Source organism: Antedon mediterranea, chromosome 11 (assembly GCF_964355755.1).
Source record: "Antedon mediterranea chromosome 11, ecAntMedi1.1, whole genome shotgun sequence".
NCBI lineage: Eukaryota > Metazoa > Echinodermata > Crinoidea > Comatulida > Antedonidae > Antedon > Antedon mediterranea.
In genome coordinates, this window is record NC_092680.1 from 8755507 (window position 1) to 8769315 (window position 13809).

The 13809-nt window shown below is 41.6% G+C and overlaps 1 protein-coding gene across 1 annotated transcript in view; it reads right to left on the bottom strand.

The window, feature by feature from the left end:
* LOC140063116 (SH2 domain-containing adapter protein F-like) overlaps nt 1-6357 on the bottom strand; it is a 34555-nt gene extending 28198 nt beyond the window's left edge. Inside the window, exon 1 of the mRNA XM_072109554.1 lies at nt 5946-6357. Coding sequence (XP_071965655.1) covers nt 5946-6278 — 333 coding nt within the window. The 5' untranslated portion in view covers nt 6279-6357. The remainder of the gene's footprint in view (nt 1-5945) is intronic.
* Between the last annotated feature and the right edge of the window lie 7452 nt (nt 6358-13809).

Genomic DNA, 13809 nt, shown 5'->3' on the forward strand with positions numbered 1-13809 from the left:
TACAGTAAGTGAAAGTGTACTGTATGTTTGTTTCACTGAATAATGTATGTTTTTTTTTCATTATTCTCTAAACTAAAGAGAAACTCATTTAATTAAACTACTGTATCACTACCAAAGTCTTGTATAGCAATTGCTAACACTGGAACGCATTGCATTGCAGTGAAAGTATCTAAAATTATTATGGAAAAAATAAAACTTTATTCTAACGCACATGCCTACAGTTTAGTCAATATTTTAATATAGCTTTTTATTTCCTTCTATTAGCTAAATTATCCTTTACTCAAAGTTAGAGCACATAAGTAGTGTGGCATAAACAGGAAGTGAATATGACCTCTATTGCGATTTTGCATAATGATTGTCTAATCCCTGTACTGTACTGTAATGTTAACTCAATATCATGTTGCAAGCTAAACAGTTCAGTACGTTCCTCCAACAAAATTACCTTACTGTACAGTACAGTACTCTATGAACATGGCGTTGGTTTTTTATATGACTATTTGGAACAATATCTTGGTTGGAGGCAATAATAAAACTTCTATTACAATTTTCTGGTTTTTATTATAATCCACTGTAGTTGAATTGTTTTGACATGTTGACCTACGTTGACTTTTTATTGTAATTGTTATTTTCTATATCATGTTTTTTTTTTTTTTTGTATATTTCTCTTGGATGCACCTTCCATTTGGTCGAGTGCCACTGTTGTAAAAGTGTAATCTCCAAAGAAATTATTATTATTATACACTGTAAAAGAACTAGAACACATTCAATTTTTGAAATCCCATAGACATACAGTATTGCAATTATGGAACTGTACAGTACGTCTGTGCTGCAACAAAAACTCAAAACATTATAGCATGGGAAACTCATTAGTCTAACCAGGGACGAGTGATATAATACATTTACCAGAAATTTTTTTTTTTAAATTACTTAGAACTACTACCTGTACTCTGTCTAAGTATAACATTGGACATGAAAAACAATACAAAAAAAATGAATCATGATCATCATCAACACTTCCACTACAGTATAATATTGAATGGTTGCGAGTCCTTTCATTTCATCACATAATTTCCTTAAACCTTTCCTTTGAGTGGTTGAATAAGTTTGGAGCTATGTAACTACAGTGATTATTATACAAACAGAAAGCGAAGAAGTCGAGGAGCTTGAATTCATTGCAAAAATAATTTATAAAATGGAAATATCAATACTAAAGGGCATACTTTATAAAGTTGGCACTTTTGCTTTATTATAATAAATAATAATTATTATAATTAACAACAACAGCAGCAGTAATGACAATACTATAGTAATGATAACAACAATTTGAATGTAAATATGTATACAGAATGTTTGTATGATGTTGTAGTATGTTTAAGCGTATATTAGCCTTTGATGGCATTTGCAGCAATAAAGAAATTGAATTGAATTATTTGCCTAGTGGAAAACAGGATTTAGATACTGTTGCAAAGAACTATAATTATAAACTCAAGTTTAAAAGCTCTCGTCTTAATATTAGGAGGGACACGTTCGCCAGGAGTTATTCTCTTATGGAATGCTCTGCCTACGGATGTAGTTTCATGTGCTACGGTGAACTTGTTCAAAGCAAAACTTAACGTCGCATGGTCTAACCACCCGCTGAAGTTTTCACCCTATATAGAATATGATTTTATTGCTAAGAGGGGCTTTTAAGCACTGAGTGCTTCAACTCGATCCCGTAGACGAAAGTGTACGGGAAACAAGTAAACAAGTAAACTATTCAGAGGTTTCCTCAGCCAGTACAGTATTCAGTTCTTCAATCACAGTAAATCGCACAATTGCTCACACTGCACAGACAACACATACTTTCTACACAGTTAGCAACTTGGCGACACATAGCTCAATGGAGTTACAATTTATGAGTGATATAATTGAAAATAATTTACAGTCACTTTAGAAACAACAAAGGGATGACATCATTATTATTTGATACAGTACTTTTGGTAACGACTAAAGTCATTTGTCTTGCTATTAGGTAGGTAATTAGTACATCCGACATCACTTGAATCCATTATGATGTATTACATTAGTAAACCTTTTAACAGACTCGCAATGGTAAGCCAGACATAGGTAACATCACCTGGGCTTCAGCAAAATAGACTTTAATTATCTCTCGAGCTAAATTGTAAGAATTTCAACAAAGAATTTATAATTGACAATTTCATGTGACTGTGAACCAAATACAAGCAAATTGAGCTGAATGGTACTATACATGTACTAACACCAATATCAAGCCCATAGCCTGCAGGATTTGTTTTTCTTCAAAAGGAGCAAACAACATATTATTAAGTTAGGCTATTTAATAGGCAACTGCTGCTAATCACTAGTTGGAATAGGCAACTTCAGCAAAAAAAGGGGTTTGAGTGTTACCATTATTATTGTTCGTATTGTAATGGTACTGTAACCATGTTAGTAAAGTGCATAGTGCAATACCATCACATTTTGTGCCTGTACTTTTCTTTTAAAGACCCCTTCCCTGCAATTTTGGACGTTTTTTGGAAAATAATACATATATATCACTTTAAAAACATTAAACCATGTCATTCCTTGTCTTAAATGTACGTTTTATGGTAAATTATGATAAAAAGTGAGAAACAATGCACTACCTAAGTAGCTCGCGGCGATCGACCTCTCGTGGACGGTCTCAGGCCTAGCCTAGCTAGGCTTAGTTTTGTAGGCCTAGCTGGTAAACATCGGTAACGTACGAACATCGTACGCTAGCTATATACCTAGCCTGACGTTGTATAGTTGCTGCATTAATTATCTTTCTATTTTTGCCAGACTCCGTTGATACAAATTGGGGAAAACCCGGTATTTTCGCTGAAAAGTTAGGAGTCTTCCATTTGTTTTGGCTTCACGATCGATCGAAAAGTGGGCGAATTACAGGTGAAAAACAACAATATCAATCCGCGCGCAATGCATTTTGGGATTTATAGCGGGCCGCTATAATTATTAAAATCGATTTATTTTTCACATTTTTAACCGTTTAAAGACGAAAAAAGTTATCGCAATAGGACCATATAGTATTATTTTTACATTAAATATAGTTTGTGATCTTAAATTAGATCTAAAAAACGTAGGAAAGGGGGCTTTAATGTCTTTTGTCTGCAAAAAAGGGGTATAATATCATTACATTTTCTGAATTGGATTGAAGAACATACTCTACTGCATTGTTTTAAAGTGCATTGCAATCATGTTGAAGTCCTGACAGGAAATGATTGCAAGACATTATGTGCATTGTTATAATAACAGCAATTATTAGTTTCTATATCACACACTCTTAAATCAACAGCTTTCTATGATTTCAATCAAGGTCAAAACACTTTTCCACAACATTTGTGTTTTTAAAATCACTAGTAACACAATCTATAGTAGTTTATACAGTTTGTTTTAGTACATTCTTGCATACAATTGAAACAACATACATGTTTGCGCTACAGCAGATTTAGATCCAAGTCTTGCTGATAAATCTGAATACTATATTTTAATTTGAGTACAAAATAGGTTACTTGTCCCAACACTTTTTTTAAAACTGGATGTGTATTTCACTATGTTTTTGTTTGGTATGTCTAAATTACACAAACCAAAGGTTGTGTTGGTAGTCTGTGTGAGTGATGCTTACGTGAAAAAACTCTGAAAATAAAATTATAACGCTGATATGTGGGATGGTTACTACTATTTGAGGGTGCCACTTGCAGATGATACAATCAACAGAATTTTCTTTCTTCAAGGAGAGGCATTGTTGGTTTATCCAGATAAGTTAAGCATGAATGATAGAGGTAGACATGTTTTATTCTGTTTTTCTTTTATTCAACAAACACTTAGTGACTTACTATCTACAGTATTTTAAGTAAAAAATATTAACGATAACAACCTACTTTAGATTACAGCTCAGATAAGGAAGTGCTATGTTGCAACTATCAAGAGTTTATCATGTAGGACTTAATAATAGGTCTTGAATTCAATTGGTCATCAGAACTAATAATAGTGTGCTTTCCATATTAATGACAGCAAAATAATTATATGCTCATGATATTGCATCTGGTTACTAATACTAGATGAGGTAGTACATATACTAGGCCTAGTTTGTGTTTAATAAACACAAAATATATATTTTAGTTGATACACGATATAACAGAATGCATTCAGCAATTAGCACTGAATGAATGAAAAAATAATACAACAAACAGCGAAAATGTATCTGGTGCGACCAAAATAAAACATGACCAATACCAACCGTAACCGATATGATAAACAGTGTACAGTACAACCTTCGTTTTACGTACCCTGATTTTACGTTCCCTTGATTTTACGTACGCTTAAAATGACCGATGACGTCATCATTTTCTTACATTGAGGGCGCAATTTAACAACAACAAAGCACAAAGCCATGGCTGTGTGAGGAACTCATGTGCATTCCCCTACTATGCAGTGACTGTTTTTATTGATAGAAAATACAAGAACATTTGATATTTTATTTATTAACACTTTATTTAAACTAAATCGCACAGTCTGTATATACTGTACTTTTCTAGGCCTCTTATCTTGCTAGGCCTGCTAGCCTGGCCTAGTTTAGTCTAGGAAGGGCCTAGCTAGCTAGGCCTAAGCTAGTGACCACCTGCATGCTGTAGGCAAACACGGCAGCCTTTTTAGCTACGATATTACGTATTTGGGGGTCAATTTAAGGTCACCCTGGATTTTACGAATCCCTTGTTTTACGTACGCCTTTCGGTCCCGTACCGTACGTAAAATGGAGGTTCTACTGTATCTAGTGGCACGCAATACAAAATACCGGATGTTTATTTTATTGCGACCGATTTTATCCTTCACCGACTTAAACATAGAAACACATAAAATCTAGTGGTCTAACACTGAACAATACAATCTAGCCGTTAGTATAGCCTTCTGTACACTGAACTGAATTACTACAGGGCTTAGCCAATAATTAAATTAATAAGAAATCCATTACGGAGGGTTTTTTTTTTCAGAAAAGACTAGGCTTCCTAAGGGGAAGTAATAATAACGCCGTGGTTAGGATTCCGGCACCGGAACTCAACTGCCCAGCGTTAGGGAAATCCGACACGCTATTGCGCATGCCCAGAGCGAGGTAATCGGCGACTCTATACTTATCAACAGCGATGGATCATTTCATAGCTGCGCCACACGGCGAACTAGCCTAGATGTCTACTAATACGGGATCCACTAATCTAGGCTAGGGCTACCAGTTAGACGTGACCAGTGGGCCTATTTATTTTGTAATTAAAAAGTGGTTGCTTCATTCATATATAAACTTCATATTATTATGAATTATATAATTACATGACTAGTTTTATGATTTTTCATAACGCATTATACTGTACAACAACATGCAATCACAAGTTGATTTGTTGACGGCAGCCACCGCGTGGATGTGAAAAAACTGTTCGGAAAGTCAGGGTCGCAACGCTAAAAACAGCATTACGATTCTTAGATAGATACTGATACTTATTAATATCATTATAATTATTTTAATGCGTGGCGTAGTCATATTTTAATTATTAATTCATGTATGGCATGGTATATGGCATAGGCCAAGTTTAATCCATCGCTCTCTCGCTCGCGCAACGACTATCTAGGCTCTACAGTATAATAACACTCCGACTCTCGGTGGTGTGGTGTGTTATAAGTACAAGCTATAATTCACTTCCCAGAGCTATGGGCATGCGCAATAGCATGTCGGATTCCCTAACGGTGGGCAGTTGAGTTCCGGTGCCGGAATCCTAACCACGGCGTAATAATAATACAGTATTTAATAACAATATAATATTATATAAGGGCCTACTAGGCTAGGCCTATCTAATATACCAATCCATTTATATCATTATATGATAATTATTATTATTTATATGAATGATTAATGAAAAACCTACCTTTTTTGTTGGAGAATTCGGAAGAGAAGTATCGTATCCAATTGTTCGTCTATTAGATTCCATTGTATCTGCTGCATTTTGATTTGAGGTACTGAAAGTTCCAGAATATGTTCCAACAGTCGATTCACCTCCGAGGGTATCGGTAGTGTGGCTAAACCTACCACTTCCCATTCGGGCGGCCAGCTGTGGGTCTTTGTCATAATCATCGTCAAACTCGTTTACGGGGCTACGTATTGAGCCTGTACCAAAACGAGAATTTCTCCCAGAACCTGAATAATCGGGACTAGGAGGCTTTGGAGTTTTCTTTCCTAATTTTCTAAATATCTTCGCCATATTGGCGGAAGTAGAAATATCCTAAATTATAAGTCGTATTTTGATCGTCTTCGTCTTCAGTCTTCTTCTTCGGATCGCATGCTCCTCACACTCACGATTTTTGGGATGTGTTCGTTTTCTTTTTTTTCTGTTTTTAGTAAAGGTGGCGCTGTTCAACATTTTGTTTAGATTAATATTTTTCAAGTGATAATTTACGAAATAACACTGAACTGACATGACTTTTACGTGAATACAGTTCGAATATCTCCAATTTTATAAACCAAACAAGTGACATGATGAAACATGCGGTTTCCTAACAAAACATACAGATGTACGTCGTGTGTACAGGTAAATAATTGATATAAATAAATACGTCATTAAAGTGATTATGAGTCATTCTTGTTTCGGTTGTTGACACCAATCTATAAATTGAATTAAATACTTACCGATGCATTCACACTAGCCTAATTGGCCTAGGCCTTGCCTACTATTATAGTGTACTACTACTACTAGGCCTAAGCCTAACTTGCTAGGGGATCCTAGCTAGTAGTAGTAGGTAAGGTAGGACGGATGCCCGGTAGGACTAGGCCTATTAGGCCTAGCTAGCCTCTATTCTAGTCTAGCCCTTATTTCCATTTTAGTAAGCCTTATTAGGTAGGATCACACAGTGCATTTCGGCCGCCGGTTATGGAACTGTAGTATCGACCCCAGGGGGTGGGCAATAAATGAATGGCCTGAACCTACCAACCGTCTGCGGGCGCCTGGATCCAGTACAAGTGACGTAGACGTCTGGGCGCCGACATGCGCCAACGGTTGGGGAAGACCAGAAATCGGGGCAGTTAGCCACGGGGTTTGCCGTGGTTAAGGAGAATACGGCTATTGGCAGTAATGTATTATATTGAGTATATATATTGGATTACTATATCACATTGGATTTTCCCCAAGCGGGAAGAAGTTCCCAGATAGGTAAGTCGATCTGGTCACTTTCATAAACGGGGTGAATACAATATTGGCGCTGCGAGCAAAAAGGTTAATTATTCCTGTATTTTTGCTTGTTTTTCTGAGGAATTTGTGTGTGCGATAGAAGACACACTTGTTCCGCATATTATGCAAATTAGTTTCCAAGGTTGGTAGGAAAAGCATTTGCCGCGTTATTACGGTACGGTGTGTTGCTGTTGGTATTAATTAATTGGATACAGACATTGGTGTGTCCATTAGGATTTTTTATTAATTAATTGATTGTTAATTAATATTTATTCCGCTTTTGGAAATCACGAATCGATCTCCAGCGGCGGGTTTCAAACCTTCCAGTTTAGGTATTACAGTTAATAGTAGCGTCTGGATTACCATGCCTATAGACGGTAATCGCATTTGGGTGAATTTTTGTACACTCGAAGAATTATGCGATATTCCGGGGATAGGAGTGGTTCGGGCGGACGAGATTTTGTCCCTTAGGACCAGATTGGGTAATATTTCGTCTGTAATAGATTTAAGTTCTATTAAGGGTCTGAGTAAGAAGCCAGAATTCTTGAACAGATTTGATTTTGCACCTAACCCTAGGTTGTCACCCGAGGACTTTAGTCGAATGTTGGGTTCTGTGTCTTCATTGGTAGATGATCAGAATGATTTTAGTGTTCATTCCGCAGCCCAGCATTTAGGATCTGAGGTGGGGCTGATAGGGGAGGCTCTGGGGAAAAGGGAGTAGTTTTTGATAGGGCTCACCATGGATTAGGTGATATATCTTCGATGGTCCGGCGGCAGGGGTCGGCATCGTCTGGGTCTGCTGGGGTTAGTAAGGGCGCCAATACAATTAAAAGTGCTCTAAAGCAGGAGGTGGGTCCCGGGAATGACGAGACTCGTTCCCGGAAAACTGAGCAAAAGCTTAAGTTTATGTCCTTCAGGGAATTCTCTCTTTCTCCAGAGAACCAGGAAGGGGGTTACTCTAGTGGGGAGGAGGCTCACGTGGGTTCCGCAGAAGAGTACGCAGCGACTCTTCAGTACAAGGCTGGGGAGTTATCCGCATGTAGAGGGGGGAAAGAGTTTAGCGGGAATAAAGGATATGGGGACTCCGGTGTCGAAAGGGGGATATCCGGCTCCACGGAGGGATTCTCAAAGGGACGAAGTTGATACAGGCCGACAATGGGCAAATATGAGAGAGGGTAACTCATGGGGTGGAGATAGATCAGGGAACGGGTTCTCTGGGGATGGTACTTGGGACCGTCCTGAATATCGTCCACGGGATGAAAGACCAGGACCCTCGCATATGCCTACTCGCCAGGAAGCGGATTGGACTTCGGACCGATTCGGGAGGTGGGATGGATACCAGGGGTCCGAGTCTCCGTATGGATGGCCATCTGGTCGTCAACGGGAGGGGCCAGGTCGTCAGGACTGGGACTATTCATGGGTCGTTCCACAACCCTGGGGTAGATACGAAGAGGGGCCAGTATTATACCAGGACCGAAGGGATAGAGGTCCAAGGGCTGGAACTAGGGGTAGTAGGTCGGGCGGTAGGCCAAGACGGGAACCTTTCCGTTCTAAGGACGTCCCGAGAAGCCTGGTATATAGAGGGAAGGATAACTGGGCTTTCTTTAAACGTAGATTTAGGGCTTTTTCGGAAGAGCATCATCTTTCGCCCTGGGAGATGAAGGAGGCTTTGTGTTGGTGCGTGGAGGGGGCTGCGGCGGACCTCTACACCAATTTAGTAACAATGGATGGGGACATTTCCTTTTGGGATATAATTCATGCCTTTGACCCAACGGTTTACGGAGGATGAACTTCCCGAGGTCCTCCAGGCCAAACTAGAGACCGCATCCCAACAGGGAACAGAGTCAGTAGGGGAATGGGCCGATCGGGTATTAACCCTAACTAGGAAAGCATTCAAGCCGCTTTCCAATGAATGGATACAGAGACATTCAGCTATGAAGTTCTGTATCGGGTGCCGTAACACGGGGGTGGGAAAATTGGTACTTTTTGAAAATTGCGCGACTATGTCCGAGGCGCTTAGAAAGTATGATAAATTTAACAGCCTCCAATCTCTTTATGAAACTAAGTGGGGAAAAGAAATGACGTCACTACCACCCCAGGCAAGGTCTCCATCGGTCTCGACTAGGCCGACAACACAATCACGTCCGCTTTCCTCCATGCCCGTCCAACTGGAGGGGGATCCCGTAGTGCGGTTAGTTGAGCGTAGGCCAGGGGTGGAAAATAGGGGATTTTACAGACTAGAGGTGGGGCCGAGGCCCAGCCGGGTGGGTTAGGTAAAAGGGTTATATGGCGATAGAGGCAGATTTGGCCCAGGTTAAAGGGTTGTTAAAAAGGGTCTTGGAAATAGTAGAGGGTGGGGATCGTTTGGGTGGGGGCTCGGGGCCGTCACCTCCTCCCCAATCCACTAATAACTGGGACCGCTGTTTTGAATGTAATGAGGTGGGTCATTTCAAAAGGGAATGCCCGAAATTAGCGCGTCAAGCCAGGCAGGTAGGGGAACAAGAAGATCCTTTAAACGAATAGGGGTCGGGGGTCGGGGCCTGACCACCGACTGCCAGCGTTTTGAAGGCTCGTGCGTTAAGCGGGAAGAGGTACAGGGGTACCCGGGTGGGGATCCTCTGGAGGTGTCCGTGGACATGGTTAGTCTAAAGGAAAGGGGACCATGCATAGTGGTAAATAGGGTAGAGTCGGCGAAGGCATTGCATGCCACAGTGTTTGTAAATGGGGTTCACACGGTAGCTGTAGTAGATACCGCTGCTGATTACACAATTCTCTCAGACCGGGTATTTGCCAAGCTGGATCCCGCCCCACCAATAATTGCAGAACTTTCCTTTAAATTAGCAGGGAGGGGGACTTCTATGCCGGGGTACCAGGTAGGCCCAGTCACTTTCGCATTAGGTTCCGAAGAGTACACTGAATATATGTACGTGGCGCCTATAAATGACGATATGTTGCTGGGAGGGGATTTTTTGATACCCAATCAAGCTCTTATCGATTGTGGGAAATTATTACTGAGTGTCTGTGGGAACAAGTACACTTTCGCTTCACAAAGAGGCGGGGGAGGTTAGCCCTAGGGTTGCTCGGGTGACGGTCGGCAAGCGCAGGGTGCTTCCTCCGTTTTCGGCGGGATATATACTGTGCCGGTTGGACGTAACAGGGGAGCATCTCTCAGATTACTTCATTGAACCCGATAATCAGGGGAAAGTTCTAATTCCATCTACCATTCATCGGGGTGGGACTGTTCCCAAAGTTTGCGTGGCGAATCTTACGGACAGATATATAACACTGAAACAGGGAGAGGTTGTGGGGAATGCCACTGAGTGGGAGGGTAATCATGCGCCTTCTCAAGGGGGATCGGTGTCCACCGTAGGGGTTGACAGTGCAGAGAAATCCTCCACGGAACAGGGTGGGGTACCACAACACCTGGAAGGGATGTTAGCGGATGTAAGGAAAACCTTGTCCGGTTCCGAGTTCGATAGGGCGAAACAACTGCTCATTGAGTTCCAAGATGTCTTTGCGGCTCATCAATTTGATATAGGGACCCTGAAGGGTATTGAGCATACTATCGATACGGGGGATGCGCCGCCAATCCGACAACGACTCCGACCAACTCCCATGCACTTCGCCGGGGAGGAGGAAAAGGAGATCAATAAAATGTTACAAGCAGGGGTGGTTCAGCCTTCAGTGTCCGAGTGGGCCTCTCCACCAGTGTTGGTATGCAAACGGGACGGCTCCGTGCGGTTCTGTATCGACTACCGGGCTCTAAATAATGTTACAATTAAGGACGCCTATCCTCTACCCTTGGTACGGGATTGTCTCGATGCTTTGTCGGGCAACACATGGTTTACCAAATTGGATGCCATATGGGGGTACTGGCAAATTAATATGGGGGAAACGGATAGGAGAAAAACGGCATTCATTACCAAGTACGGGCTATTTGAATTTGTTAAAATGCCGTTCGGGCTATCAAATTGCCCAGCCACGTTTTCACAGGCTATGGGTTTAGTATTGAGGGGGCTAGCTTGGGACACCGTTCTTGCCTTTCTGGACGGCATTGTAGTCATGGGACGGAATTTTGATGACCATTTGGGCAATGTCCGACATGTTTTAGAACGTTTCCGTGCAAGCAGCCTTAAGCTCAAGCCGAAAAAATGTATCTTTTTCCAACGGGAGGTGGAATTCCTAGGCCGGGTGGTTGGTGGGGATGCCTTATCGATTTCGGCTACAGATGTTACTGTAGTCCAGGATTGGCCCGTACCTACCTCGGTAAAGGAGTTGCAACAGTTCCTGGGACTGGCTAATTACCACCGGGAATTCATTGACCATTTCGCCGATAAAGCTGGCCCGTTGTACAAATTACTGGGTAAAGGGGTGCCATTTGCATGGGGGCCCGAACAGCAAGCTGCTTTTGCTGGTTTAAAGTTGGCTCTCATTACACCCCCCCCCCCTGTTCTCACTCTTCCTAATACCAGGGACGAATTCATTTTAGATGTGGATGCGTCAGACTTGGCGTTGGGGGGAGAACTACTACAAGTACAAGGGGAGAACTACTACAAGTACAAGGGGAATGGGAGAAGGTAATTGCGTATGCTAGCACCCGTCTTACGGCGGAGCAGCGCAATTACTGTACGACCCGCAAAGAATTATTGGCGGTGGTGTATTTGACGCGTCATTTTCGCCACTATCTCTTGGGTAGACCTTTCCGGGTTAGAACAGACCATAGCAGCCTGGTCTGGTTACTGTCGTTTAAAAACCCCCAAGGGCAATTAGCTAGGTGGATAGAGGAACTCAGCCTCTATAATCTTGTCCTGGAACTCAGCCTCTATAATCTTGTCCTGGAACATCGTAAGGGGGTACTACATGGGAATGCAGATGCGTTATCCCGTCAGGCCAGACCGGTTGACCACTTTGAGCAGGGGGTTGATCCCGGGGATTTGCCTTGCGGGAGATGCTCTTATTGCGTCAGGGCACATAGCCGGTGGGTCCGTTTCCGGGAGGACATGGATGACGTAGTTCCGATTTCACAAATCCGGCAAATAGGACCGGACCCTAATGAGGAGGGGTTGGTGGACCCAGGTGGGACTACGATCGAGGTCGTACGGGGGTCTTCGTTCTGTGTCAGCAATTTGGCTCAGAACGGTGTGGTTGGGGATACTCCCGTGGCTTGAGCAATTTCAAGCTAAGATCCCGATTTAGTGGCTATCAGGGGATGGCTGGAACCGGGGAAACCGCCAGACGGGGAATTATTTAACTCCAGTCCGGCGACAAACACCTGTGGCTGAATCGGGATTGGTTATGTATCGGGGAGAACGGGTTCCGTTACATAGGGAGGGTATGTGTCAATATTTCGCAGCTCGTGCGCTCAATATTGACCGATACAACTTAACAAGTGCACCGATTGTTTTTAGTTATACTTGCACCAGGCGCACGGCCGGGTGCCCTGTTTATTATGTCACAAGGAGCTAGCGAATCCTGTGAACCCAGTCTCATGGGCCAGGTAGCAACGCTAGCCGGGTTACCCCCGGTCGACTACCTCCTTTTCAAATCCGGGGGAGTGTAGTATCGACCCCAGGGGGTGGGCAATAAATGAATGGCCTGAACCTACCAACCGTCTGCGGGCGCCTGGATCCAGTACAAGTGACGTAGACGTCTGGGCGCCGACATGCGCCAACGGTTGGGGCAGACCAGAAATCGGGGCAGTTAGCCACGGGGTTTGCCGTGGTTAAGGAGAATACGGCTATTGGCAGTATTATATTGAGTATATATATTGGATTACTATATCACATTGGATTTGCCCCAAGCGGGAAGAAGTTCCCAGATAGGTAAGTCGATTTAGTCACTTTCATAAACGGGGTGAATACAATAGAACGACCAAATTCATAAAACTCCAAAAAGGACAAAATATGGCGTGATCATTTCATTTCTATTCTATCTAGAAATAACTGTACTGCTGTACTTTGAAAAAAGATATATCGGCCTCTATCAGTCACGCAATGGGTTAAATAAAATACATTTGTTGCCGTTTGTATAGATTTAAAGTTATATTATTTTACCCTCTGAATATTTTGGTCAAAATAAATATTTATTAAATGTTTTTTTTATTTACAGGTCCCGAAAAAGATGCTTTCTTTGTAAAAAGCGTGTGTTGCTTTATGAATATAATAAATGTAAACCATACAAATAAAAGTGTTTTTTGCTGGAATATAAAAAAACTTCAGCATCACCTTTAATTTAAAAAAAATGATAGCTTTGTGATATAGAGGATTTCATTTATAATTTCCAAACAAAATGCCCTAGGATGAAAGGCTCATTAAACATTAGATTGCCTTGGTTTTACACAAATGATATTTGAAAATGCCGCCAACGATAACCGTGCATGATCTGAAGTGATTTTTTCTTTGTCATTGTAGGGTGCATTTTGTCATCCTCTAGAGGGCTTGATGTAGGCTTATTATAAAATTTCAAGTGAGGCTGGCTAGGCATAGTTAGTTGCCATAAAAAGATTTTATATTTTATGGATTGTGTTAAATTTAACTTTGTTTATAATAAAATGTTGTCAATTTCAAAA